The 25,266-nt window shown below is 38.8% G+C and overlaps 2 protein-coding genes and 1 pseudogene across 3 annotated transcripts in view; 1 reads left to right on the forward strand and 2 right to left on the reverse strand.

Annotated features, from left to right (window-relative positions):
• LOC147347218 (olfactory receptor 12D1-like) overlaps positions 1-25,266 on the reverse strand; it is a 165,405-nt gene that overhangs the window by 83,242 nt on the left and 56,897 nt on the right. The gene's annotated exons all lie outside the window — the stretch shown is intronic.
• On the forward strand, positions 1,376-2,367 carry LOC147347225 (olfactory receptor 5V1). Its single transcript, XM_086370530.1, has one exon. It carries the CDS (start codon positions 1,414-1,416, stop codon positions 2,365-2,367), a length of 954 nt encoding a protein of 317 aa, XP_086226656.1. The 5' UTR covers positions 1,376-1,413.
• LOC147347226 (olfactory receptor 14J1-like) lies at positions 21,381-22,718 on the reverse strand (annotated as a pseudogene). Its single transcript, XR_015152673.1, has one exon. The product of XR_015152673.1 is annotated as an olfactory receptor 14J1-like (transcript).

Genomic DNA, 25,266 nt, shown 5'->3' on the forward strand with positions numbered 1-25,266 from the left:
CAGGTTGACAAATGGAAGGAATACATGCAATCACTACCATTTTCTTGATTAACAGTCGAAATTGCTAGGTTCAGAACACATTTTTCTCAACTTACATAGGATACACCCAAGTTAGGTAAGCAGTCTTCAGCAAAAGAATTGGCAGGGAAGATGAGACCTGCTTGCCACTCTAGGTCTCCAAAACAGGCTGGAGATACAGACTTAGACAGAACTAAATGTGATCCCTCTTTAGTTCTCACTGGCTGTGTGATCTCGAACACACTGTTTAACCTCTCTGATCTTTAAAACTTCATCTGCAAGATGAAGATGATAACACCCATTCTGAAGAGCTGTAGTGAATAGGAAAGGTCAAAAAGTATGTGCTATATCTTACCACAATGTATAACATCTAGAAAGCTACCATGTTCCCTTTAATCTAAAAATTTCTCTGTTCTTAGAAGAGGTCACAATAAACCAGGATCCATGTCTTTTACCTGTTTCTTCTGCTCTTGCAGATATGAACCACAATTTGTGTCAGGAGACCCTAACAAAGGGTGATTGACCTAACAAAGAGGTGGAAAAGCCTTTTAGTGCCTTTTATCCTTATGTCCTCTTCTGTCTCTATTCAGTTCAGTTCAGTTCAGTTGCTCAGTCATGTCCAACTCTTTGTGACCCCACGAATCTCAGCACTCCAGGCCCCCCTGTCCATCACCAACTCCCGGAGTTTACTCAGACTCACGTCCATTGAGTCAGTGATGCCATCCAGCCATCTCATCTTCTGTTGTCCCCTTCTCCTCCTGCCCCCAATCCCTCCCAGCATCAGAGTCTTTTCCAATGAGTCAACTCTTCACATGAGGTGGCCAAAGCACTGGAGTTTCAACTTTAGCATCATTCCTTCCAAAGAAATCCCAGGGCTGATCTCCTTGAGAATGGACTGGTTGGATCTCCTTGCAATCCAAGGGACCCTCAAGAGTCTTCTCCAAGTAGAACACTAGATGTGCTTATAGCTGTGTCTGATGATAAGAAAGTGAAAAAGTGAAAGTGTTAGTCGCTCAGTGGTTTCCAACTGTTTGGGACCCCATGGAGCATAACCTAACAGGATCCTCTGTCCAGGGAGTTCTCCAGGCAAGAATACTGGAGTGGGTTACCATTCCCTTCTCCAGGAGAATCTTCCCGACCCAGGGATTGAACTGGGGTCTACTGCAATGCAGGCAGATTTTTTACCATTTGAGCCACCAGGAAAGCCCTGTTCAATGATACATATGAGTATGATTTGTGAAGGGATGCTGCTTCTCAAGATTGGAATCTGGTACAGATGGTGGTGATTTTTACTCATAACACTTTTCTTGTTTTGCAGATCTTTCTACTGTGCATATGATTATTTTAATCTGTGCTTCTCTTTGCCCAATTCACCAAAGAGAACCAGGCAACATCATGGAAGGAAAGAATCAAACAGCTCTGTCTGAATTTATAATTTTGGGATTCTCTGACCTAAATGAACTGCAGATTTTGCTATTCACCATCTTCTTTCTGACTTATGTCTGTACTTTAGGAGGAAATGTATTCATTATCTTGGTGTCTGTGCTTGATCCACACCTACATACACCCATGTATCATTTTTTAGGGAATTTGGCTTTTCTTGACATCTGCTACACCACTACCAATGTTCCCCAGATGATGGTCCATCTGCTATCAGAGAAGAAGAGCATTTCCTATGGCGGATGTGTGGCTCAACTTTTTGCCTTCATTTTCTTTGTAGGATCAGAGTGTCTCCTCCTGGCAGCTATGGCATATGATCGCTACATTGCAATCTGTAAGCCCTTAAGGTATTCGGTTATTATGAACAAGGTCCTGTATAGCCGGTTAGCAGCCTCCTGCTGGACTGGTGGTTTCCTCAACTCAGTGGTGCACACAGTACTGACATTCTGTCTGCCCTTCTGTGGCAACAACAAGATTAATTATTTCTTCTGTGACATCCCTCCTTTGCTGATCTTGTCTTGCGGGGACACTTCTGTCAATGAGTTGGCCCTACTATCTATTGGGATCTTCATTGGTTGGACTCCCTTCTTGTGTATCGTCCTTTCCTACCTTTACATAATCTCCACCATCTTGAGGATCCGTTCCTCAGAGGGGAGGCAAAAGGCCTTTTCTACCTGTGCCTCTCACCTGGTCATTGTCCTGCTCTATTATGGCAGTGCCATCTTCACGTACGTGCGGCCCATCTCAGCTTACTCACTGGAGAAGGACAGACTAATCTCAGTATTGTATAGCGTTGTCACCCCCATGCTAAACCCTATAATTTACACGTTGAGGAATAAGGATATTAAAGAGGCTGTGAAAGTTGTAGGGAGAAAGTGGCAGCTACCAATACTCTCTTTTGATATATAATCTTCCCTTTGTTGTAGTTTTTCAGTCACCCAGTAATGTCTGACTTTTTGCAACCCCACGGACTGTAGCATGCCAGGCCTCCCTTTCCCTCACCATTTCCCGGAGTTTGCCCAAGTTCATGTTCATTGCATCAGTGATGCCATCCAGCCATCTCATCCTCTGATACCCTCTTCTTCTGCCCTCAATCTTTCCCAACATCAAGGACTTTTCCAATGAGTCCTCTGTTTGCATCAGATGACCAAAATACTGGAGCTTCAGCTTCAGCATCAGTCCTTCAGTGAATATTCAGGGCTGATCTCTCTTAAGATTGACTGATTTGATCTCCTAGCTGTTCAAGGGACTTGCAGGAGTCTTCTCCAGCACCACAGTTTGAAGGCATCAATTCTTTGGTGTTCTGCCTTCTTTACAGTCTAGCTCTCACAACTGTATGTGACCACTGGGAAGCCATAGCCTTGACTATATGGACCTTTGTTGGCAAAGTAATATCTCTGCTTTTCAATAAACTGTCTAGGTTTTTCATCACTTTCCTGCCAAGAAGCAATTGTCTTGTGATTTCATGACTGCAGTCACCATCTGCCGTGATTTTGGAGCCCAAGAAGAGGAAATCTCCTCCTTCTTGGAGGAGAGAATGGCAAACCACCCCAGTATACTTGCTATAAGAACCTCATGAACTGTATTAAAAAAACCCTTCTCTTATCTGCAGTCAATTAACATGTTAAAAATTAACTTTTTCACCAGCCAGCTATTCCTAATGGCACTCAATTTATAAGAAACTCAGTGTAGGGACAGGTACTGAACAGTTGGCACACTTAAGCCTAAGTGTACATATTTTGAGCTTTTGTTAGTTCTGAGCAAAAGAAATTGATGTTACTCTTTTGAGATATTTTCTTCTTGTTCATAATATCCACTCCTGAATTCTTCATTCCAAAGATGGTGCCCCTTCTCATGAAAAACTGGTTATAAAGTTTAAATAAACCTCTGTGTTCACATTTGCTTATCACTTAATCAGATAATATTAATGTTTTTGTGTCAGCATGTATTTCTAATCAGATACTATAAAAGTGAGAAAGATCCTAGGCTTAATCTTGGAATATATGTTCTCCTATCTCAGTTCAGTTAAGTTCAGTTGTTCAGTCGTGTCTGACTCTTTGTGACCCCATGAACTGCAGCATGCCAGGCCTCCCTGTCCATCACCAACTCCCGAAGCCTACCCAAACTCATGTCCTTTGAGTCAGTGATGCCATACAACCATCTCATCCTCGGTCATCCCCTTTTCCTCCTGCCCCTAATCTTTTCCAGCAACAGGGTCTTTTCAAATGAGTCAGCTTTTCGCATAAGGTGGCCAAAGTATTGGATTTTCAGCTTCAGCATCAGTCCTTCCAATGAACACCCAGGACTGATGTCCTTTTGATGGACTGGTTGGATTTCCTTGCAGTCCAAGGGACTCTCAAGAGTCTTCTCCAATACCACAGTTCAAAAGCATCAATTCTGCGCTCAGCTTTTTTTATAGTCCAAATGTCACATCCATACATGACTATTGAAAAAACCATAGCCTTGACTAGATGGACCTTTGTTGACAAAGTAATGTCTCTGCTTTTTAATATGCTGTCTAAGTTGGTCATAATTTTCCTTCCAAGGAGTAGGAATCTTTTAATTTCATGGCTGCAATTACCATCTGCAGTGATTTTGGAGCCCCCAAAAATAAAGCCTGACACTGTTTCCACTGTTTCCCCAACTATTTGCCATGAAATAATGGGACTGGATGCCATGATCTTAGTTTTCTGACTGTTGAGCTTTAAGCCAACTTTTTCACTCTCCTTTTTCACTTTCATCAAGAGGCTCTTTAGTTCTTTACTTTCTGCCATAAGGGTGGTATCATCTGCAGGTTAATCATCTGAGGTTAATGATATTTCTCCTGGCAATCTTGATTCCAGCTTGTGCTTCTTCCAGCCCAGCATTTCTCACGATGTACTCTGCATATAAATTAAATAGGCAGGGTGACAATATACAGCCTTGACGTACTCCTTTTCCTATTTGGAACCAGTCTGCTGTTGCATGGCCAGTTCTAACTGTTGCTTCCTGACCTGCATATAGGTTTCTCAAGAGGCAGGTCAAGTGGTCTGGCATTCCTATCTCTTTCAGATATTTCCACAGTTTATTGTGAGCCACACAGTCAAAGGCTTTGGCATAGTCAATAAAGCAGAAATAGATATTTTTCTGGAATTCTTTTGTTTTTTCCATGATCCAGTGGATGTTGGCAATTTGATCTCTGGTTCCTCTGCCTTTTCTAAAACCATATATTTCTTGAACATTTGGAAGTTCACGGTTCATGTATTGCTGAAGCCTGGCTTGGAGAATTTTGAGCATTACTTTACTAGTGTGTGAGATGAGTGCAATTGTGCAGTAGTTTGAGCATTCTTCAGCATTGCCTTTCTTTGGGATTGGAACAAAAACTGACCTTTTCCAGCCCTGTGGCCAATGATGAGTTTCCCAAATTTGCTGACATATTGAGTGCAGCACTTTCACAGCATCATCTTTTAAGATTTGAAATAGCTCAACTGGAATTACATCACCTGCACTAGCTTTGTTTGTAGTGGTGCTTCCTAAGGCCCACTTGACTTCACATTCCAGGATGTCTGGCTCTAGGTGAGTGGTCACACCATCGAGGTCATCTGGGTCATGAAGATCTTTTTTGTACAGTTCTTCTGTTCATTCTTGCCACCTCTTCTTAATATCTTCTGCTTCTGTTAGGTCCATACCATTTCTGTCCTTTATCGAGCCCATCTTTGCATGAAATGTTCCTTTGGTATCTCTAATTTTCTTGAAGAGATCTCTAGTCTTTCCCATTCTATTGTTTTCCTCTATTTCTTTATATTGATCACGTAGGAAGTCTTTCTTATCTCTCCTTGCTATTCTTTGGAACTCTGCATTCAAATGGCTATGCCTTTCCTCTTCTCCTTTGCTTTTCACTTCTCTTCTTTTCACAGCTATTTGTAAGGCCTCCTCAGACAGCCATTTTGCTCTTTTGCATTTCTTTTTCTTGGGGATGGTCTTGATCCCTGTCTCCTGTACAGTGTCACGAATCTTTGTCCATAGTTCATCAGACACTCTCTGTATCAGATCTAGTCCCTAAATCTATTTCTCACTTCCGCTGTATAATCATAAGGGACTTGATTTAGGTCATACTTGAATGGTTTAGTGGTTTTCCCCACTTTCTTCAATTTAAATCTGAATTTGGCAATAAGGAGTTCACGATCTGAGCCACAGTCAACTCCCAGTCTTATTTTTGCTGACTGTATAGAGCTTCTCCATCTTTGGCTGCAAAGAATATAATCAATCTAATTGCAATGTTGACTTCCCATCTGGTGATGTCCATGTGTAGAGTCTTCTCTTGTGCTGTTGGAAGAGGGTATTTGCTATGACCAGTGCATTCTCTTGGCAAAACTCTATTAGCCTTTGCCCTGCTGCATTCTGTACTCCAAGGCTGAATTTGCCTGTTACTCCAGGTGTTTCCTGACTTCCTACTTTTGCATTCCAGGCCCCTATAATGAAAAGGACATTTTTTAAAGTGAAAAGGACATCTTCTATCTCAGTGTGGTCTAACTCTTTAATCTCCCTCCCTACTTCCCTTCCTTCTTTTTCTTTCCTTCTTTCTTTCTTTTATTTATCTCAATAAGCCTTTTTTAAACTTTTAAAAATCATTATTTTAAATTTTTCATTGTGGTAAGAGCACTTAACCTGAGATCTACCCTCTTCACAAATTTTAAAACACATAGTACAATTTGATATTGTCAGTTATTTTTTACAGTAACAAAGAAAGTTGGCTCATGTAATTTTGAAGTCTAGAGAGAATAGACTTCCATTATGGTTGCATGATGGCTCTGCCCCCATTTGTGATTCTCTTGGATCTGCTCCCATCCATGGAGATTCATTCTCAGGCTGCCTTCCAGAAGCACCCATGGTTGCTGGGCATACCTTCTTTTCCATGCCTTCTTTTCCAGGGATGAAGTTAGACTCCTCCCCACACTCAAATCTCACAAACGTTGTAAAAAAGGCCCTGGGTTTTGTCTGACTTGATCTTACTCAAGCCTGTTCTGCCTCTTGGAATGTCTGGTTCTAAACGGCTGTTTAAGGAGATGGAGCTGACAAGGATTTCTAAGTGACACTTGGCCCCAGGACAGACTGGAGTCAGGAGGAGTTTCTGCAAAGGTGTTGGAGGAGGTAATGGAAATGGTGAGCTAGCAGTTGACTCAAGAGCTGGACCCCAGCAATCAGAGCCTCCTCATCTACTCCTCTGTCCTTGGATGTCAGTTCTGCTCATTGTTCCCACAGCGGGAGCCATATTTCAGGGTTGCAACCTTGAGAGAGCAATGTACTGCTGAGACATCTGGATGGTATGCATGGCTGAGCCCAGGTAAGGCCTGTATATAAACTTTAAGATTCTTAGGGTGGGTGCCAAGATCTACTCTTCTGGAAGCCACCCAGAAGAAGTCTTGTAAGTCCCCTGGTTACTTTTTAATTAGCTGCCACCTACCAATCTGGAGTGTTCTCTGTTTATATTCTCTCCCCCTGCCCTTTATTTATAAGTAAGTTTTTATGTCACCCCAGGAACTCCTGAGTTTATGAACCAACACAAGTGCTCTCTGCTCAACTTGCTACTATCTGATTTTACCAAAGAATACAAGTAGCCTGACAACAGGACGTGGGAGCTGGGACACCTAAGCCTGAGCCCTTCAGGATTTAGTACCCTATGAGGGGTCTCTTTGAAGACCTGTGAGTGTTCCAGTGCTGAGCTTTTGAAGGTTATACTATACATCATGGTGAACAGATTGAAACGTGGCTACACACCACAATCAATATAAGTAAAACCTGGGAGTGGTATTGATAAGAAAGCAGTAGTCACTCAAAGCACTCTTATGTGCCCCTGTTAGCTTGTGTAGCTGCTTTATCTGTCTGTCCTTGTAGCGCAAATAATGGCAAGGCTGCTATTCTGCTACACTGACTTCCGTTCTTTCTCTCTTAGACAAGATTTTACTGTTTTTATTCTGTGATCTATTCGTCTATTTAGTGCTAACACCAAGGTCTGATGCTGTAAAGAGCAATATTGCATAGGAACCTGGAATGTCAGGTCCGTGAATCAAGGCAAATTGGAAGTGGTCAAACAAGAGATGGCAAGAGTGAATGTCGATATTCTAGGAATTAGCAAACTGAAATGGACTGGAATGGGTGAATTTAACTCAGATGACCATTATATCTACTATAGTGGGCAGGAATCCCTTAGGAGAAATGGAGTAGCCATCATGGTCAACAAAAAAGTCCAAAATGCAGTACTTGGATTCAATCTCAAAAATGACAGAATGATCTCTGTTCATTTCCAAGGCAAACCATTCAATATCACAGTAATCCAAGCCTATGCCCCAACCAGTAACACTGAAGAAGCTGAAGTTGAACTGTTCTATGAAGACCTACAAGACCTTTTAGAACTAACACCCCAAAAAGATGTCCTTTTCATTATAGGGGACTGGAATGCAAAAGTAGGAAGTCAAGAAACACCTGGAGTAACAGGCAAATTTGGCCTTGGAATACGGAATGAAGCAGGGCAAAGACTAATAGAGTTTTGCCAAGAAAATGCACTGGTCATAGCAGACACCCTCTTTCAACAACACAAGAGAAGACTCTACACATGGACATCACCAGATGGTCAACACCGAAATCAGATTGATTATATTCTTTGCAGCCAAAGATGGAGAAGCTCTATACAGTCAGCAAAAACAGGAGCTGACTGTGGCTCAGACCATGAACTCCTTATTGCCAAATTCAGACTTAAATTGAAGAAAGTAGGGAAAACCATTAGTCCATTTAGGTATGACCTAAATCAAATCCCTTATGATTATACAGTGGAAGTGAGAAATAGATTTAAGGGACTAGACCTGATACACAGAGTGCCTGATGAACTATGGAATGAGGTTCGTGACATTGTACAGGAGACAGGGATCAAGACCATCCCTGTGGAAAAGAAATGCCAAAAAGCAAAATGGTTGTCTGGGGAAGCCTTACAAATAGCTGTGAAAAGAAGAGAAGCGAAAAGCAAAGGAGAAAAGGAAAGATATAAACATCTGAATGCAGAGTTCCAAAGAATAGCAAGAAGAGATAAGAAAGTCTTCTTCAGCGATCAATGCAAAGAAATAGAGGAAAACAACAGAATGGGAAAGCCAAGGGATCTCTTCAAGAAAATCAGAGATACCAAAGGAACATTTCATGCAAAGATGGGCTCAATAAAGGACAGAAATGGTATGGACCTAACAGAAGCAGAAGATATTAAGAGGAGGTGGCAAGAATGAACAGAAGAACTGTACAAAAAAGATCTTCATGACCCAGATAATCACGATAATGTGATCACTGACCTAGAGCCAGACATCCTGGAATGTGAAGTCAAGTGGGCCTTAGAAAGCATCACTATGAACAAAGCTAGTGGAGGTGTTGGAATTCCAGTTGAGCTATTCCAAATCCTGAAAGATGATGCTGAGAAAGTGCTGCACTCAATATGCCAGCAAATTTGGAAAACTCATCGTTGGCCACAGGACTGGAAAAGGTCAGTTTTCATTCCAATCCCAAAGAAAGGCAATGCCAAAGAATGCTCAAACTACCACACAATTGTACTCATCTCACACACTAGTAAAGTAATGCTTAAAATTCTCCAAGCCAGGCTTCAGCAATACGTGAACCATGAACTTCCAAATGTTCAAGCTGGTTTTAGAAAAGGCAGAGGAACCAGAGATCAAATTACCAACATCCGCTGGATCATGGAGAAAGCAAGAGAGTTCCAAAAAAACATCTATTTCTGCTTTATTGACTATGCCAAAGCCTTTGACTGTGTGGATCACAGTAAACTGTGGAAAATTCTTCAAGAGATGGAAATACCAGACCACCTGACCTGCCTTTTGAGAAATCTGTATGCAGGTCAGGAAGCAACAGTTAGAACTGGACATGGAACAACAGACTGGTTCCAAATAGGAAAAAGAGTATGTCAAGGCTGTATATTGTCACTCTGCTTATTTAACTTCTATGCAGAGTACATCATGAGAAACACTGGGCTGGAAGAAGCACAAGCTGGAATCAATATTGCCAGGAGAAATATCAATAACCTCAGATATGCAGATGACACCACCTTTATTTATGGCAGAAAGTGAAGAGGAACTAAAAAGCCTCTTGATGAAAGTGAAAGTGGAGAGTGAAAAAGTTGGCTTAAAGCTCAACATTCAGAAAACGAAGAACATGGCATCTGGTCCCATCACTTCATGGGAAATAGATGGAGATACAGTGGAAACAGTGTCCGACTTTATTTTTTGGGCTCCAAAATCACTGCAGATGGTAACTGCAGCCATGAAATTAAAAGACACTTACTCCTTGGAAGGAAAGTTATGGCCAACCTAGATAGCATATTCAAAAGCAGAGACATTACTTTGCCAACAAAGGTCTGTCTAGTTAAGGCTATGGTTTTTCCTTGGTCATGTATGGATGTGAGAGTTGGATTGTGAAGAAGGCTGAGCGCTGAAGAACTAAGGCCTTTGAACTGTGGTGTTGGAGAAGACTCTTGAGAGTCCCTTGGACTGCAAGGAGATCCAACCAGTCCATTCTGAAGGAGATCAGCCCTGGGATTTCTTTGGAAGGAATGATGCTAAAGCTGAAACTGCAGTACTTTGGCCACCTCATGCGAAGAGTGAGTCATTGGAAAAGACTCTGATGCTGGGAGGGATTGGGGGCAGGAGGAGAAGGGGACGATAGAGGATGAGATGGCTGGATGGCATCACTGACCTGATGGACGTGAGTCTGAGTGAATTCCGGGAGTTGGTAATGAACAGGGAGGCCTGGCATGCTGCGATTCATGGGGTCACAAAGATTCGGACACTACAGAGCGACTGAACTGAACTGAACTGAACCACACTCTCAGGTTTACTCTAGGTCTAGGTCTATAATAAGCCTTGAGGTAAAGTTGTTTAAATATTCAAATTGGTCGTTTTTCAAAATGTGTTGGTTATTCTAAGTATCTTTGATTTACAAATAAATTTTGCAGTCAGCTTGTCAATTTCCACTGGAAAGATTTCTGGGTTTTGATAAGTAAGGCATTGAAATATATTAAGGGAGAGTTACATAGATCAGTGTCTCCCAATCTTTTAAAATTATCATCCCTCCAAGAAGCCCATTCCTACAAAATTTTAATGCCTCAGACAGTAATGCTAGTTGGAAAGAACCCATCTGCCAGTGCAGGAGGCTTAAGAAATTTGGTTCAATCGGGAAGATCCCCTGGAGGAAGGCATTGCAATTTTTAATTTCATTGATTACTGTCCTTTATTATTTTAATGTATATACATAATTTGGTTTTTTTTCCTATTCTTTTCTCTTTTGTTAAGTTGAAATTCAAATTATTAATTTGAGAACTTTAAAAATTTTCTAGTAGGAACATTTAAGCACTCCTTTAGCTGCATTTCACAAAATTTATATGTTATATTTTGACTACATTAAAGTATATATTAATTTCCCTTGAGACTTCCTCTGATCAGTGACATCAGTGGGAGCAGAACCCATAAGAGTCAAATTTCTGATGGAGAGGAAACTGATTCTCCATTCTGTAGAGTTACAGTTTCATGAGACTAGAACCAACTCCAGCTCTCCCTGGATCCCCAGTTACACTAGCCAGCGTAACTGCAGATTTCAGATTTACCAACTCTATAATCATATAAGCCAATTTCTTAAATCTCTCTAAAGGTACACATCCTATTGCTTCTGTTCTGTAGAGAATCTAGACATATACAGATTTTGGTACTCCACATTCTGAGCATTAGGAATTCACTTTGTGCTTCTTGAGCCAGAGAGTCTCAGCGGGCTTCTCCTAGAGCTCTCTGTGACTGTGGTATGGTGTTACCCGTTCTTGCTTTTGTTTCTGATTGTGTTAAACTCAGGCTGAAATGTTGCTGATGGAAAAAATGGTAAACACTGCCAATTTGGTGGCAATTTGAATTCTAGTATTCTTCCCCAACCCACCTGCTAATATTTATTTTTCAGGATGCTCAAATAGCTTCTCCTTGCTTTCTGCTCAGGTTTTACAGCTGCCATTTCATGGAAGAGACAGAGCAAGCATGTTTATGTCATCATCAAGGGAACTAGAACCTGTATTTTGGAAATTTTATTGATACTTGGTGAAACAAAATGGTCAGGACTTCTTTCTTCCAGTTTTAGTTGTCCATACTGTTTTCAATTCTGTCAGTACGGGAAGGGATTGACTCTATCAGCACTTGCTGGTGGGTCTAGAAATAGCTGTGAGGTGGTGGAAGCACCCCAGATTAGTCAATAGTCTTGAGTTTGAATTTGGACATTACTGTTAAATACCAGTATAATTTTATTCTAGGCTGTTATTCTTTAATTTCAATTTTCTTTTCTGTTAAAATGAACATAGTCTTTAAAAAATGCAAAAGTAATTTTTTGAAATAAACAACTGTAGAAAACAACACATTGTTGTTTGGGTAGCAGATTAATGAGAGCTAACATCTCTTGTGTGCTTATTGTATGTGACACGATTGTGACACTATTTAATGTGATTAGTATATGTTAGAGGGCTTACCAAGTGGCTCAGTGGTAAAGAATCCATCTGCCAATATAAGAGACCAGATATGCAGGTGCAATCCATGAGTCAGGAAGATCCCCTGGAGGAGAAAATAGCAACCCACTCCAGTATTCTTGCCTGGAGAATCCCCATGGGCAGAGGAGCCTGGTGGGCTACAATTCATGGGGTTGAAAAGAGTAGAACAGGACAGAGACTGAGCACTAAGTATATTAACTTATTTGATATTCACAACAGCCACATGACAGAGGTACTAGTACTACCTTTTTCTTACAAACAATTGAACCACAAAATTGTTAATTAGCTTTCCTAAGGTCACATATGCTTTTGAATTGTGGTGTTGGAGAAGACTCTTGAGAGTCCCTTGGACTGCAAAGAGATCCAACCAGTCCATTCTGAAGGAGATCAGCCCTGGGATTTCTTTGGAAGGAATGATGCTAAAGCTGAAACTCCAGTACTTTGGCCACCTCATGCGAAGAGTTGACTCATTGGAAAAGACTCTGATGCTGGGAGGGATTGGGGGTAGGAGGAAAAGGGGTCGACAGAGGATGAGATGGCTGGATGGCATCACTGACTCGATGGACGTAAGTCTGAGTGAATTCCAGGAGTTCGTGATGGACAGGGAGGCCTGGCATGCTGTGATTCATGGGGTTGCAAAGAGTCGGACACAACTGAGCAACTGAACTGAACTGAACTGAACTGAAGGTCACATATTTAACAACTGTTGGGCCATTGTTTAAACTCAAGCAATCTGAATCTAAAAACTGTGCTGTTAACTGATGCATCCCTGATAGCTCAGTTGGTAAAAAATCCACCTGCAATGCAGGAGACCCTGGTTGGATTTCTGGGTTGGGAAGATCCCCTGAAGAAGGGAAAAGCTACCTACTCCAGTATTCTTGCCTGGAGAATCCCAGGGACAGAGGAGCCTGGTGGGCTGCAGTCTATGGGGTCGAACAGAGTCGGACAGGACTGATGTGACTTAGGAGCAACAGCAACAGTACAAAGAGTCGAACATGACTGAGCAACTTTCACTTGGACTTGGATGTATATGCTACACTGAAAATGAGCCTTATGGTTTATTGCTTTCATGAAATAGTTAAAAAGAAAGAGGGATTGAATCAGTCTGTTTGGAATATTTCACTAAATTATTTAATCACAAAGCAGAAAAGAATTTGAAAAAATGAAGTTTGAATTCCTTCTTCTAATATAAAGAAGTAACTAGAATAACTTTGAAGGCCCCTACAGTATTTATTTTCTCACCAAGACTCGAGATTATGGCGATTGCTAGCCTGTACTAAAGACATGTGCTCATCAAACCTTGTCCCAAGAAACAATCCATTCATTTCACATAGATCAAGCAGCAGCTGCTTACAGCCATCATTTTGCAGTTTCCAAGCAATTAAAATTTGTCTCCTTGGAAATTGGCTGTTGTCAAGCAAGGTCTTGTTCTACTACAGCCACTAGAGGGCTCATTAGAAAACTTCCAGATAATTGTATTATTAAAATATGAACGTTTACACCAAGTCAGTCAGTACCTAATTGTTTTAGTGCTTCAGAACTATTTTCCCTGAAGAGCAAGGTGATTTATCAGGGCACATGAGGTTGTCTCCAGAGTCCCCAGCTTTGTTAGGCAATCACTGGCGCTTCTATCTCAATTTTGCCCCAACGTTTTAACAATCTCACAACTTAACTCCTGGAAGAGGCCTCTGGGGTCAGACTTCTTAACAAAGAACATTGAGATAAACTTTATTCAAAGTTTAAAGCTTTCCCCAAGGAAAAGGAGATAGGTAACTGAGCACAAAATACCAGTCAACGGTAGAGTCATTACTATAGAGAAAGGAAGACACTTTAGGAAACCTCCAGGGTGTTTTATTTTCTCTAAGAGCCACTAACTCCAGAATGAATGAGAACTAGACCTCTGTTAATATCAACTCTCTTTATAGTCATGCAACCATTCATTCATTTATTCACTCAGTTCATTCAATTAGTAATTCTGATATCCTGGATCATTGTTATAATAGCTTCCCATATCCAAAGTTCTAATTAAACCAAATTGAATAATAATTTAGGTAACATAATTGCAAAGAATGTGTCTCACCCTGTAGCATGGAAGCTTTTTACCACTTGATATTTCTATTTGCAGCATTTAAAATAAATTTGTCCAAGTTTATAATAAAAATCTCCTGCTTTTCTACAGTTTTACTGCTGTTTGTGTATCATGGTATAGATTTTTCCTATTTGAACACAATTTACTGTTAGGATTACAGTCTTTTTTATTTTTATTTTTTAAGATTGGCCTTGTGGCCGGGGATCTTAGGTCTGGGATGAGGGATCAAACCCACACCCTGTGCAGTGGAAGTGCAGAGTCTTAACCACTGGTCCGCCAGGGAAGTCCCATTACAATCTTTTGTTTGGTATTTATTACTAGATTGTCTATAAATTCTTTTTACCTAGCTTTGAAAGCTATATACATTTTATATCTATATATAAAATGCTACATACAGATATTACAAACATACATATGTATAGATACATTTAATAAAATTGTGTATTTGGAGTATTTCATTAGGTAATTCCAACTCATGAAACATGTATTATCACAATTAAGAACCTACAAAAAGTGAGATTTTGAGCTAAGGAAGAATAACTTCAGATAAAAATAGGATAATGATAATGGAAATTATCTCCTACTGCTATAGCATCTTTTTATTTTAATTCATCATTAAATTCCCTTGATACAGAATTTCTATGACTACATTTGAAATGGTTAAATTAACCACCGCTACTCCCTTCGCTCAAGTCCTCTGTTTTTTATGTGCATTAATAAATTAATAACTAAGGAGATATATAGAGAGATATAAAACAAATCACTTTGCTGTACATTAGAAATTAGCACAATGTTGTAAATCAACTTTATCTCAATAAAATAATAAAACAAAATTTAAAAAGAAATTAATAACAGTGTTTATTTGAGGGAAATTGATGGATGTGGAAAAAGGATATATATCTCATTGTATATCTTTCCTTGGCCTTGGAAGAAAAGCTATGACCAACCTAGACTGCATATTAAAAAGCAGAGACATTACTTGGCTGAAAAGGTCCATCTAGTCAAAGCTATGGTTTTTCCAGTAGTCTTGTACAGATGTGAGAGTCATACCATAAAGAAAGCTGAGTGCCAAAGAATTGATGCTTTTGAACTGTGGTGTTGGGGAAGACTCTTCAGAGTTCCTTGGACTTCAAGGAGATCCAACCAGTCCATTCTAAAAGAAATCAGTTCTGAATATTCACTGGAAGGACTGATGCTGAAGCTGAAACTCCAATACTTTGGCTACCTGATGCTAAGAACTGACTCATTGGAAAAGACCTTGATGCTGGGAAAGATTGAAGGCAGGAGGAGAAGGGGATGACAGAGGATGAGATGGTTGGTTGGCATAACCAACTCAATGGACATGAGTCTGAACAAGCTCCGGGAGTTGGTGATGGACAAGGAGGCCTGGTGTGCTGCAGTCCGTGGGGTCGCAAAGAGTTGGACATGACTGAGTGACTGAACTGAACTTATATCTTTCCTATATTTTATTTTCTAAAATAAATGACTAATGACTACTCAATGACTAAATGACTAAACTACAATGACTAAACTACATCCATAATTAAATAAACAAATGCATGGCAGAAGTACATTATGCAAGGGTGTTTTCATGTTATTAATTGGCATAGGACATAAACTTTTATCCCATTCAAAGTGGCAGAGAGCACATTTTTAAATGGTGTTAATATCATCTAATTCAAATGGGAATTGTTTTTTAAATTTTAACCTGATTTAGTTTAAAAATTATAAGTCAAAGTCTTAAAATCTAACTGACCATTGTGTTTCCCCACTAGTCTGATGTGCATTTCAAGATATAAACAAATTTAGTATTAGTAGGGGCTTCCCAAGTGGGGCTAGTGGTGAAGAATCCTCCTGCCAATACAGAAGACATAAGAGACACAGGTTCAATCCCTGGGATTGAGCCTCCTCATTAATCTCAGAACTCTTTGACTTCATTCATTTATTGTTTATTCAAAGTGACTGTTGATTACCAACTTAATATAAGGGATGTGATATCCGGTGGACATCAGAGAATAGAAATTTTTAAAAAGTCAAGTCTTAATTCTCCACCCTCATATAATTAATCATGTAAAGATGAAAACAGATATTGATTTCAGATGTTTAGAATATAATGTGGTAAATGCAATAATTGACATGAAAAGATGTCACAAAGACATAGACGAGTCCTAGAAAGACATTTCAAAGGAGATGACTAAAGGATTTTAGGATATCATCATGTTACAACCCACACATCTACCAACTATCCTACCTTCGTTTCAAGGCTTCATGCTTGATCTTGGAGTAAGCTCATATAATTACTATTCTCTCTTTCTCCCACTATTTTTCTTTTTCCAAAATTTTTATTAATGTATAATTTACATATAGTAACAATCACCCTTGACTATATATTTTTGTGATTTTAAACAAACATTTGTAGTCATGAAGTCATAGCCATATTCAAGCCACAGAATGATCCCCTGCATATGTGCTAAGTTGCTTCCGTCCTGTACAACTCTGAGACCCCATGGACTGTAGGTTTCTAGGTTCCTTTGTCCGTTGGATTCTCCAGGCAAGAATCTGAGGTGGGTTGCCATGCCTTCCTTCAGGGGATCTTCCTGACCCAGGAATCGAACCCTTGTCTCTTATGTCTCCTATATTGACAGGCAGGTTCTTTACTGCTAGCACCATCTGGGAAGCCCCTAGAAAAGTCCTATCACCCCCTAAAATTGACCCACACCCTTTTCTAGTGAACCCTCTCCCCCAAGCAGCCACTGTGACCATAGATCTGTTTCTGTGCTTATAGTTTCAGCTTTTCCAGAAAGTAATCATATAAACAATTGTAAAAGTGGGATCAAATAATGTGTAGTCTTTTACACTATTTCTTTTTTTTTTGGGGGGGGGGCTTAAAAAATAGCTTCAGTTTCAGACCACACCCTTTAGAGCCAAAAGTCACATCTCTAAGAGTGAGAGTAGAAAACTTCTGCTTTTTTCTGTGACTTCTAGCTCCCCAGAGTATATATTCTCCTTCCTTATTTCCACCACACACCCCAAAGCAACAGTCTCTTCCACTCATTTTGCTCAGAAAATCTGGAGAAAATGCCACAATAATGTACTCTGCTATCTTTGTAAAATAACGAACTCAGTCTTATTTTTCAGTGATTTGTCCTTTGTTCCCAATTTTTCCTATTTCCTTCTGGAATTGTTTCAAAATTTTCCATTTTTCATTAACTTATCTATACTCTCTTCATTATTGGTGGTGCCCTCACCTTCACCTGTTTTACAGAAGAAATGTAAGTCATTAGGCAGCATCATTTAATGGCACTTTTCATATTCTCGGTCATCTTCTACAAATTGTCTCATGTCGGTATCACCAAATACAATTATTGTTAAGAAATATGATTCAACCATGACACTGTTGCTAATTGCAAGGAAATGATTACTGGCCATAAGCAGGAAGTTTTGGTGTAGTAATAGAAGTGAAAGCCTGATTGCAGGATGCAGCATGAATGGACACAGCCTATCATATAAAGACTTCATAAATGCAGTATGCAGTCTTTCCCATGACCTCTTTTCCATTTCTTCTCGTATAATGTTGGATGATTGACATCATCCTATCAACTTATTCTTACTTCTATATTTGGCTGTAATGTACTTGGAGAAAAAAATTGTTCAAACATATTTAGCTTGTCGTGTAGTAGCTTCCTTAAGCCACAGTGCATCTAGATCAGGATTTCTCAGTGGCAGCTGCATTGACATTTGGGGCTGGATAATTCTTTATGTCTGGAGTTTTGTACATTGTAGGATGTTTAGCAGCACCACTGGCCTCTACCCACTAAATGTTAGGAGCATCCTCCCAAGCAACTGTGACAACTAAAGATACCTCCAGACATTGCCAAAAGATACCTCCAGACATTGCCAAATGTTCTTACAGACAAAATCACCCTCTCTGCACATCACTGCCCTAGATGGTGCAAAGTTCTGTATTTCCCAGTTGTTCATGCAGTAACTGTTTTGCATTTTGGGTAAACAGTGGTAACAAAAAGGCCATATCACCATCAAATGACTGATGAACCAACTCACTGGCTTCTTCCTCACTCTAGGCTCCTGTCTTTAGAAAATTTGAAATTGTAAACTCTTTTCCTGTCCCTTTTTAAAAAGATATGGGGCTGGTGCACTGAGATGAACCAGAGGGATGGTATGAGGAGGGAGGTGGGAGGGGGGTTCAGGATGGGGAACACATGTACACCCATGGCGGATTCATGTTGATGTATGGCAAAACCAATACAATATTGTAAAGTAATTAGCCTCCAATTAAAATAAATAAATTTAAATAAAAAAATTTTTTTTAAAGATATAAATCTTTTAAAAATTTCCTATCATTTTTTTCCCTTTTTTCAGCTTCACTGTGAAGCTTGTAGATTCTCAGCTCTCTGACAGGGATTGAACCCAGGGCTGCAGCAGTGAACGCATGGAATCTTAACCACTAGGCCACCAGGGAACATCCTTTCTTGTCAGTTTTACAACCCAAGAATGTCTTTCTCAGGGATGAACGCCATCATTTTGAAATATAATTGTCAAGGAAGAAACATTTCTGATCTCCTAGTATCTCTGGGAGGGTAAGAGTCTAACCTTCACAGAAATCAATTACTGCTAGAGTTATTAGAAATTAATAAAGTGGCTAGGTTTAAGTTCATGATATAAGAATCAGTGTAGTATTCTTAACAGTTATAGTTCTCAAATTTCTTAGTAGCAACACACAGAACAAATCCTAACTGTATCTAGCTATACCATACAGGGTCTTGGAAGGTCTGATAATCAAGCTTGGAAGATATGAGCTCAGGACAATGACACTGTCCTAGAAGGGAGCACACTTCTGTCACTGCTGAACAGACTGCATTTCCTATTGTGGGTGTGGGGAACAGGGTTACAGACTCTACTACTTCCACTCCCCAAAACTGAATGCCTGGACCACTAACTTCTTTAGAAATGGATGCCACATAGTTCCTGCTTCTCACATTTTTCTTTTCTTAGTTAAAACCTCAGGCTGAAATATCTAATCTCAGAACCAAGGTTCTATGTCTACATTCTAGCTGAAATAAATACCAAGAAAGTGAGTTTTTGTTTTCTGCCTTGGGAGATAGTGGTAGGAGTAGTGTGGGAATTCCTACAATTTATGGCATTGTTCAAAGGTGCTTGGTACCTGCAGTGAGTGTTCAACATGAATAGAAATTAAATCAGGTTTAAACCAGTCCATTCTGAAGGAGATCAGCCCTGGGATTTCTTTGGAAGGAATGATGCTAAAGCTGAAACTCCAGTACTTTGGCCACCTCATGCGAAGAGTTGACTCATTGGAAAAGACTCTGATGCTGGGAGGGATTGGGGGCAAGAGGAGAAGGGGACGACAGAGGATGAGATGGCTGGATGGCATCACTGACTTGATGGACATGAGTCTGAGTGAATTCCGGGAGTTGGTGATGGACAGGGAGGCCTGGCGTGCTGCGATTCATGGGGTCGCAAAGAGTCGGACATGACTGAACGACTGATCTGATCTGATCTGATAGTAACCACACAAATGTAAAATCATAGAAAAAGGCTATTGAGAAATGTGAGCTACTTTCATAAAGAGAATTAGCAAAATATTATTTAGTATAAAACATTTTAGTATTTTTTGGTTAAAAGAAACTATATAACAGAGTACATATCCCAAGTTAATTTGTAAATTTTGAATGACTGAATGCTCTCAAGAACAAATGCAATATTTATTGAACTGAATGAAGAGGTTCAAATTAAGAATACAAGGCAATAAAAATACTTTGTAAATCAAAGAATAGTCCTCTACCTAAATCACTACAGTAAAAAAAAATACAATATTACTTAACTAGCTTAAATACATAAACATAGATTAATAAAAATTTGAAAGCATAGAAATGGAAATAAAAATTGACATACTTTATAATTCAGTAGGCTCATTAAATAATAGGTCAATAAAAGAAATATTTCATAAATTAACATATTTAGTTGGTGTGTAGCATAAAAAATATAATTTATACATTATTACAGATGGATTGAAGAGTCTAATAACTAACAAAAAAGATTTAATTATTAGTCACTTAAGACTATCCCTGGTAACTTAGACTGATTAAGCTTTGTTGCTACAACCTTTAGAAACTCATATCAAATTATATGAGATTGCATAGTAAAGAAAATTAAAATAATAAAGTTAAAGAGGGACTGAGAAAATGGTTTTCGCTGTTATAAAACACAGACTTCTAAGATTTATAAAACTTTTTACATAATGGATAAAGAATAAAAATATTTAAAATTAAAATGAATAATATGAGAGCAAAATAAAAATTGTAATATATTTAATTTCTTCATCTATCACATTCAAAATAATTAAAGTTAAAATATTGCAGCTATAAAGATGAAAAATCTCCACACTATCCAATGTGTGTATATTTTATACACTTTTATGTTCCAGGCATCTGTTATGATTTCAGCCACCTAATAGAATCTCTCTGCATGTTTGTTGTATGAATTCATAAATCACGGGAGACGTGTAGAACTGACATGGCCACACATTCCTAATAGCCACATAAAATGATTTAACATTTTTAGAAAACAATACAGTCACATTCTCAAAGCAGCTTAACATTTCACATGCTTTGTCTCAACAATCCTAGTCCATGGAATTATGAAGAGTAGAAATTCAATTTCTAGCATGAATGAATAATTGGAAAAAATATATATGTATAAAATAGGTGAATGGTTAAATGTATTATGATATGAATTCCATTGAATTCTGTGTATTCAAGAAAATTATATTAGTGAAACTACTTAAATATGCATAATAATTGTATATATTTGTATCAGCATGTAAACTTGGCATTTAAAAGACAAAAATTTAAATGGACATTTGGAATTAAACAGTTGGTCACTGTTTATTAATATTATTGCTGTAATTTTGCCTATGCTGTTTTTCCAAAAGTGCTGTTGGTATGACCTGATACGTGTTTGTGTCTGCATGTCTATATGTATTGGGAGGAAAAGGAAAGTAGTGGACCTACACTAAAATATTATATATAATTGTTTATTTTCTCTTAATTTGAAAGAATAACAAAAAGTCTTATTTCAGTGTCTAAAAAAGTGAAGATGTCAAATGAAGCATTTTCATTAGGATTGTGGTTATAGTATTTGGTTTATCAATGGGGAAAAAAGTGTTGTTTTTCCTCAACATTACTATATACATGTTACATGAATGCTCAGTTGCTCAGTCATGTCTGATTCTTTGGCAGTCTTTACCATTTATATATAATGGATTCCAGTTATTAAATATGCTCCTGTGTGTAATATTGGACAGCCATCAACCACAGGACAAAAATGTTTTTTTCCTGGTGAATTCACCACGCAACAGTAACTTTCTTAAAGCTCCCTTCATGTCTTCGTTCCTCAAGCTGTAGATCATAGGGTTCAGTATTGGGGGCACTACTGTATAAAAGATAGATATGATAATGTCAGAAGCGGTTGGAGAATCTGAAGTTGGTTTTAGGAACTCAAAAATGCCTGTGGAAAGAAAAAATGACACAACAAAGAGGTGGGGCAGGCAGGTAGAGAAGGCCTTGGAGCGGCCCTTGGCAGAGGGTATTCTTAGAACTGTGGAAAAGATGTGCGCATAGGAAAGAACAATGGAGACGAAGCAGATGAACGCCAGCATCGTAGTGAAAGCAGCCACTCCAGTCACGCCTAGGTAATCATTGGAGCAGGAGAGCTTCAGCAACTGGGGGATATCACAGAAGAACTGGTGGATTATTTTGGCCTTACAGAATGTGATGGAGAAGGTGGCAGCTGTATACAAGATTCCAGAGATGCCACCACTCAGCCATACAGCTATCATAGCCCGCTTACAGGCTCTGGGATCCATAATGTCTTCGTAGTGCAGCGGAAGGCAAATGGCGGCATAGCGATCATAAGACATCACTGTGAGAATGGCCACCTCAACCCAGGCCAAAGCTGTGAAGAAGAAAACCTGAAGCATGCACTGACCGTGGGCAATATAGCCATTGCCTGTCAGTGAATTGTCAATGGACTGGGGGACCGTGACAGAAATGAAGGAGAGGTCCAGGAGCGAAAGGTGTTTCAAGAAGTAATACATTGGGGTTTGGAGATGTTGGTCCAGAGTTGTGATGGCGATAATCAGGAGGTTTTCTGCTAAGGTTAATAAGTATATTAACAAGAAAAGCAATGCATGTAAGATCTGCAGCTCACGGTTGTTGGAAAACACCATGAGGAGGAATCCGCTCATTGTGGTTACATTTGCCATAACCATTTTGAAGGTACAAATTGTATTGGCAGCTGGAAGATAAAAAGGATGGAGGAAATGCAGTAGAGAGATGTTAAAATATTCATTTATTCATCAATGCTTCTTTCAACAATTAATTTTTGAGTACCTGTCATTCATCAGCTGTGCCCTAGATGATGGGGACTCAAAGGTCTTCACAAGATACACAAGATGTATACGTATATCTTGTGTTCAGGGAGCTTACAGAAAACAAAAGTAAACCTGAGTGCAGATGTGATCAGAGTCACTGGTCCTATCACAGAAAAATGGTTGCATTTCCGCCACTAAAAACACTATTCCATTTCCACAAAGTGAAACTTGTTGTTTTGCTTTAAGTCAAGAATAGAAATTAAGTGATCAGTTCTTAATTAGGGGTTTCACAAAATTGGATAGATTATATTGCTCTATTTTAGTATTCTGAAGGGCCCTTTAGAGGAATTGTGGTTGGATGGGATGATATCTAAGGTTCTTCCCTGGCAAACCATTCTAATAAAGAGAAAGTTCCTATAATTGTGAGGCCAACAACCAAATTATGCAGTGTTACTGCCTTTCTAGCTAACATTTTATTTAATAATCACATCTTGAAATCAAGAACAAAAAAACTTTTACAAAGGAATTACTTACATTTCACTATCAGATTTAGTGTTAATCTGTCTAGGGCTTCTTCTGGTACCTAACAGTTTTCTCTTTGAAATTTCATTTCATTTCATTTCTCTTCACATTGTCTTCAGCTAAATTTATTAAGTATGTATTGACTATTTACTACATGCAAAGTGAAAGTAAAGTCACTCATTCATGTCCGACTCTTGGCGACCCCATGGACCGTAGCCTACCGGGCTCCTCAGTCCACAGAATTTTCCAGGCAAGAGTACTGGAGTGGGTTGCCATTTTCTTCTCCAGGGGATCTTCCCAACCCAGGAATCGAACCTGGGTCTCCTGCACTGCAGGCAGACGCTTTACCGTCTGAGTCACCAGAGAAGCCCACTACATGCAAAAGGTATTTGCAAAGAAGAGGAAGAAAGAGTGATTGCTCTGAGGTGGCTTTTAATGTGGAAGGAAAACTTTCAAAAACCCAATATACAACTTCAGAAAGACACTCTAAAAAGGTATAAAGTGATCTACAATTCACAAAAGAAATAAATCAAGTTTTAGGCCATTGTATAGTGTTTTGGGCTTTGCAGGGTGGAGATAAACAAAAGTTCTTTATTCATTAAAATACAGCTCAGCATATGAGAACTGACCAGTCACTTAGTCATGAACCTTTCATATTCCTTAATTTTTTTCTCTGCCTGTGAGTTCTAGGCAGCAGCTGGGGGGAAAAAAAATAAAACAAAAAACTGCTGAATGAAGCAATATCTTTGAGTTTTATTCTGAACCATGTGCAAGATTGAGGGCAGGAGGAAAAGAGGCATCAGAGGAGACATAAGGGAGACAGAATAAATCTGAACTATGAGCAGGAAAGTTTGACATTAGAGAAGAGAAAAAGAAAGTAAATGAGAGAGGCTACTGAACTAACAAAAGCCTCTCAGACTGATGAGAAATGGGGGTGGGGTGCTGATCTAAGTAAGATTCTCTTAGATATGACTAGCGAATGAATGACAGATATGAAATCTCACCAGAAATTTCTGTGTGTGTGTGTGTGTGTGTCATTAATTCAGGTTTTGGAAATCAACCTCCTCTATGAAGAATGAACTCAACATCTGCCCTGCCCCTTCTACCAGCAGGGGTCAATAGTATTAGATTTACAATTTTATATTACATTAAATTTAAATTTTTAAACTTTTGCTTTGGCTGCCAAATTAAAAGTCTTTCTCTTTCTCTATGGGTGTGAATTGCAAAGTTACTATAGAATATCACCCTCTTACTCCATTTTTATTAAAGTCTCTCACAGCTAATAGAAAACAGAAAGAATTAAAGAGTAAAGGCTACGCTTTCAACAGTTTCTCCCTTTCTGCCTTGGAGAGGCAGTTGCTGCCTGTTTTTTTGTTTCTCTTTTCCTTGAACTGATAAAATAATAAATGACATCATTATCCATACTTAATTTTGATATTGGTACATTAAGTATTTTAGTCTGACAAATTTCCACCAGTGATTATCAACTGTCTGAAAAATTTTGAGCATTCATTTTCATGAGACAGACACCATGCTAGAGTTTGTCATAAAATATGCCTCAAGTTTTATTTTTTTATCTTCTATGGCCTAAGCGTTTTAATCTCTATTTTTAAAAGAAAAAAATAAGATTCAGAATACTTAAGTGACAGAATTGAATCTAAGCACCAAACCTTTTCCTTTGCGATTCATACCACTGTCTTACATCTAAAATCTCTGAGTATTTATGGAAGACACGCAAAAACATTGGGGAAAAAAGACAAAATTACACTGAACATTTATCTATTCAAGGCTTTTTCTTTCATGGTGATATCAGAGACTATGATATCACTATAGTACAGTTACTCTACTGTTATAGTACAATATAAGTACTATATATGTTATAGTGTAATTATTTACTGAATGTTTATATAAACATATAAAATATGAACCTTTCTTAATTTATTGACTTTTCTTAAATTGCTAATTTTGTAATATATTCATGTGAATTAAATCTATGACCTTTATTAACAGCTCATTTTCCTTGTTAGAATGAATAGTCTTGCTTTTTCAAATTCAATTTGAAGAATATAACGTTCTGTCAATTTCCATAAAACATTTTTCTCTTTCCTCATTCAAGATTGTAAAACTTACCACAGCCACTATTGGTGTGTTGGTAGTTATGAAAGCTGATCACAAAATTCTGACCTTTCTCATCTATAATGACATCTTTTAAAACAGGTTGTTTCCCTTGAGAACCCAAGG

Source organism: Bos grunniens, chromosome 23 (assembly GCF_055505025.1).
Source record: "Bos grunniens cultivar Pamir isolate PY7600 chromosome 23, Bosgru_T2T1.0, whole genome shotgun sequence".
Taxonomy (NCBI): Eukaryota; Metazoa; Chordata; class Mammalia; order Artiodactyla; family Bovidae; genus Bos; species Bos grunniens.

Excerpts from the sequence above, each read along its gene's own strand:
- LOC147347225 (XM_086370530.1), top strand. The coding sequence starts at position 1,414 with ATGGAAGGAAAGAATCAAACAGCTCTGTCTGAATTTATAATTTTGGGA.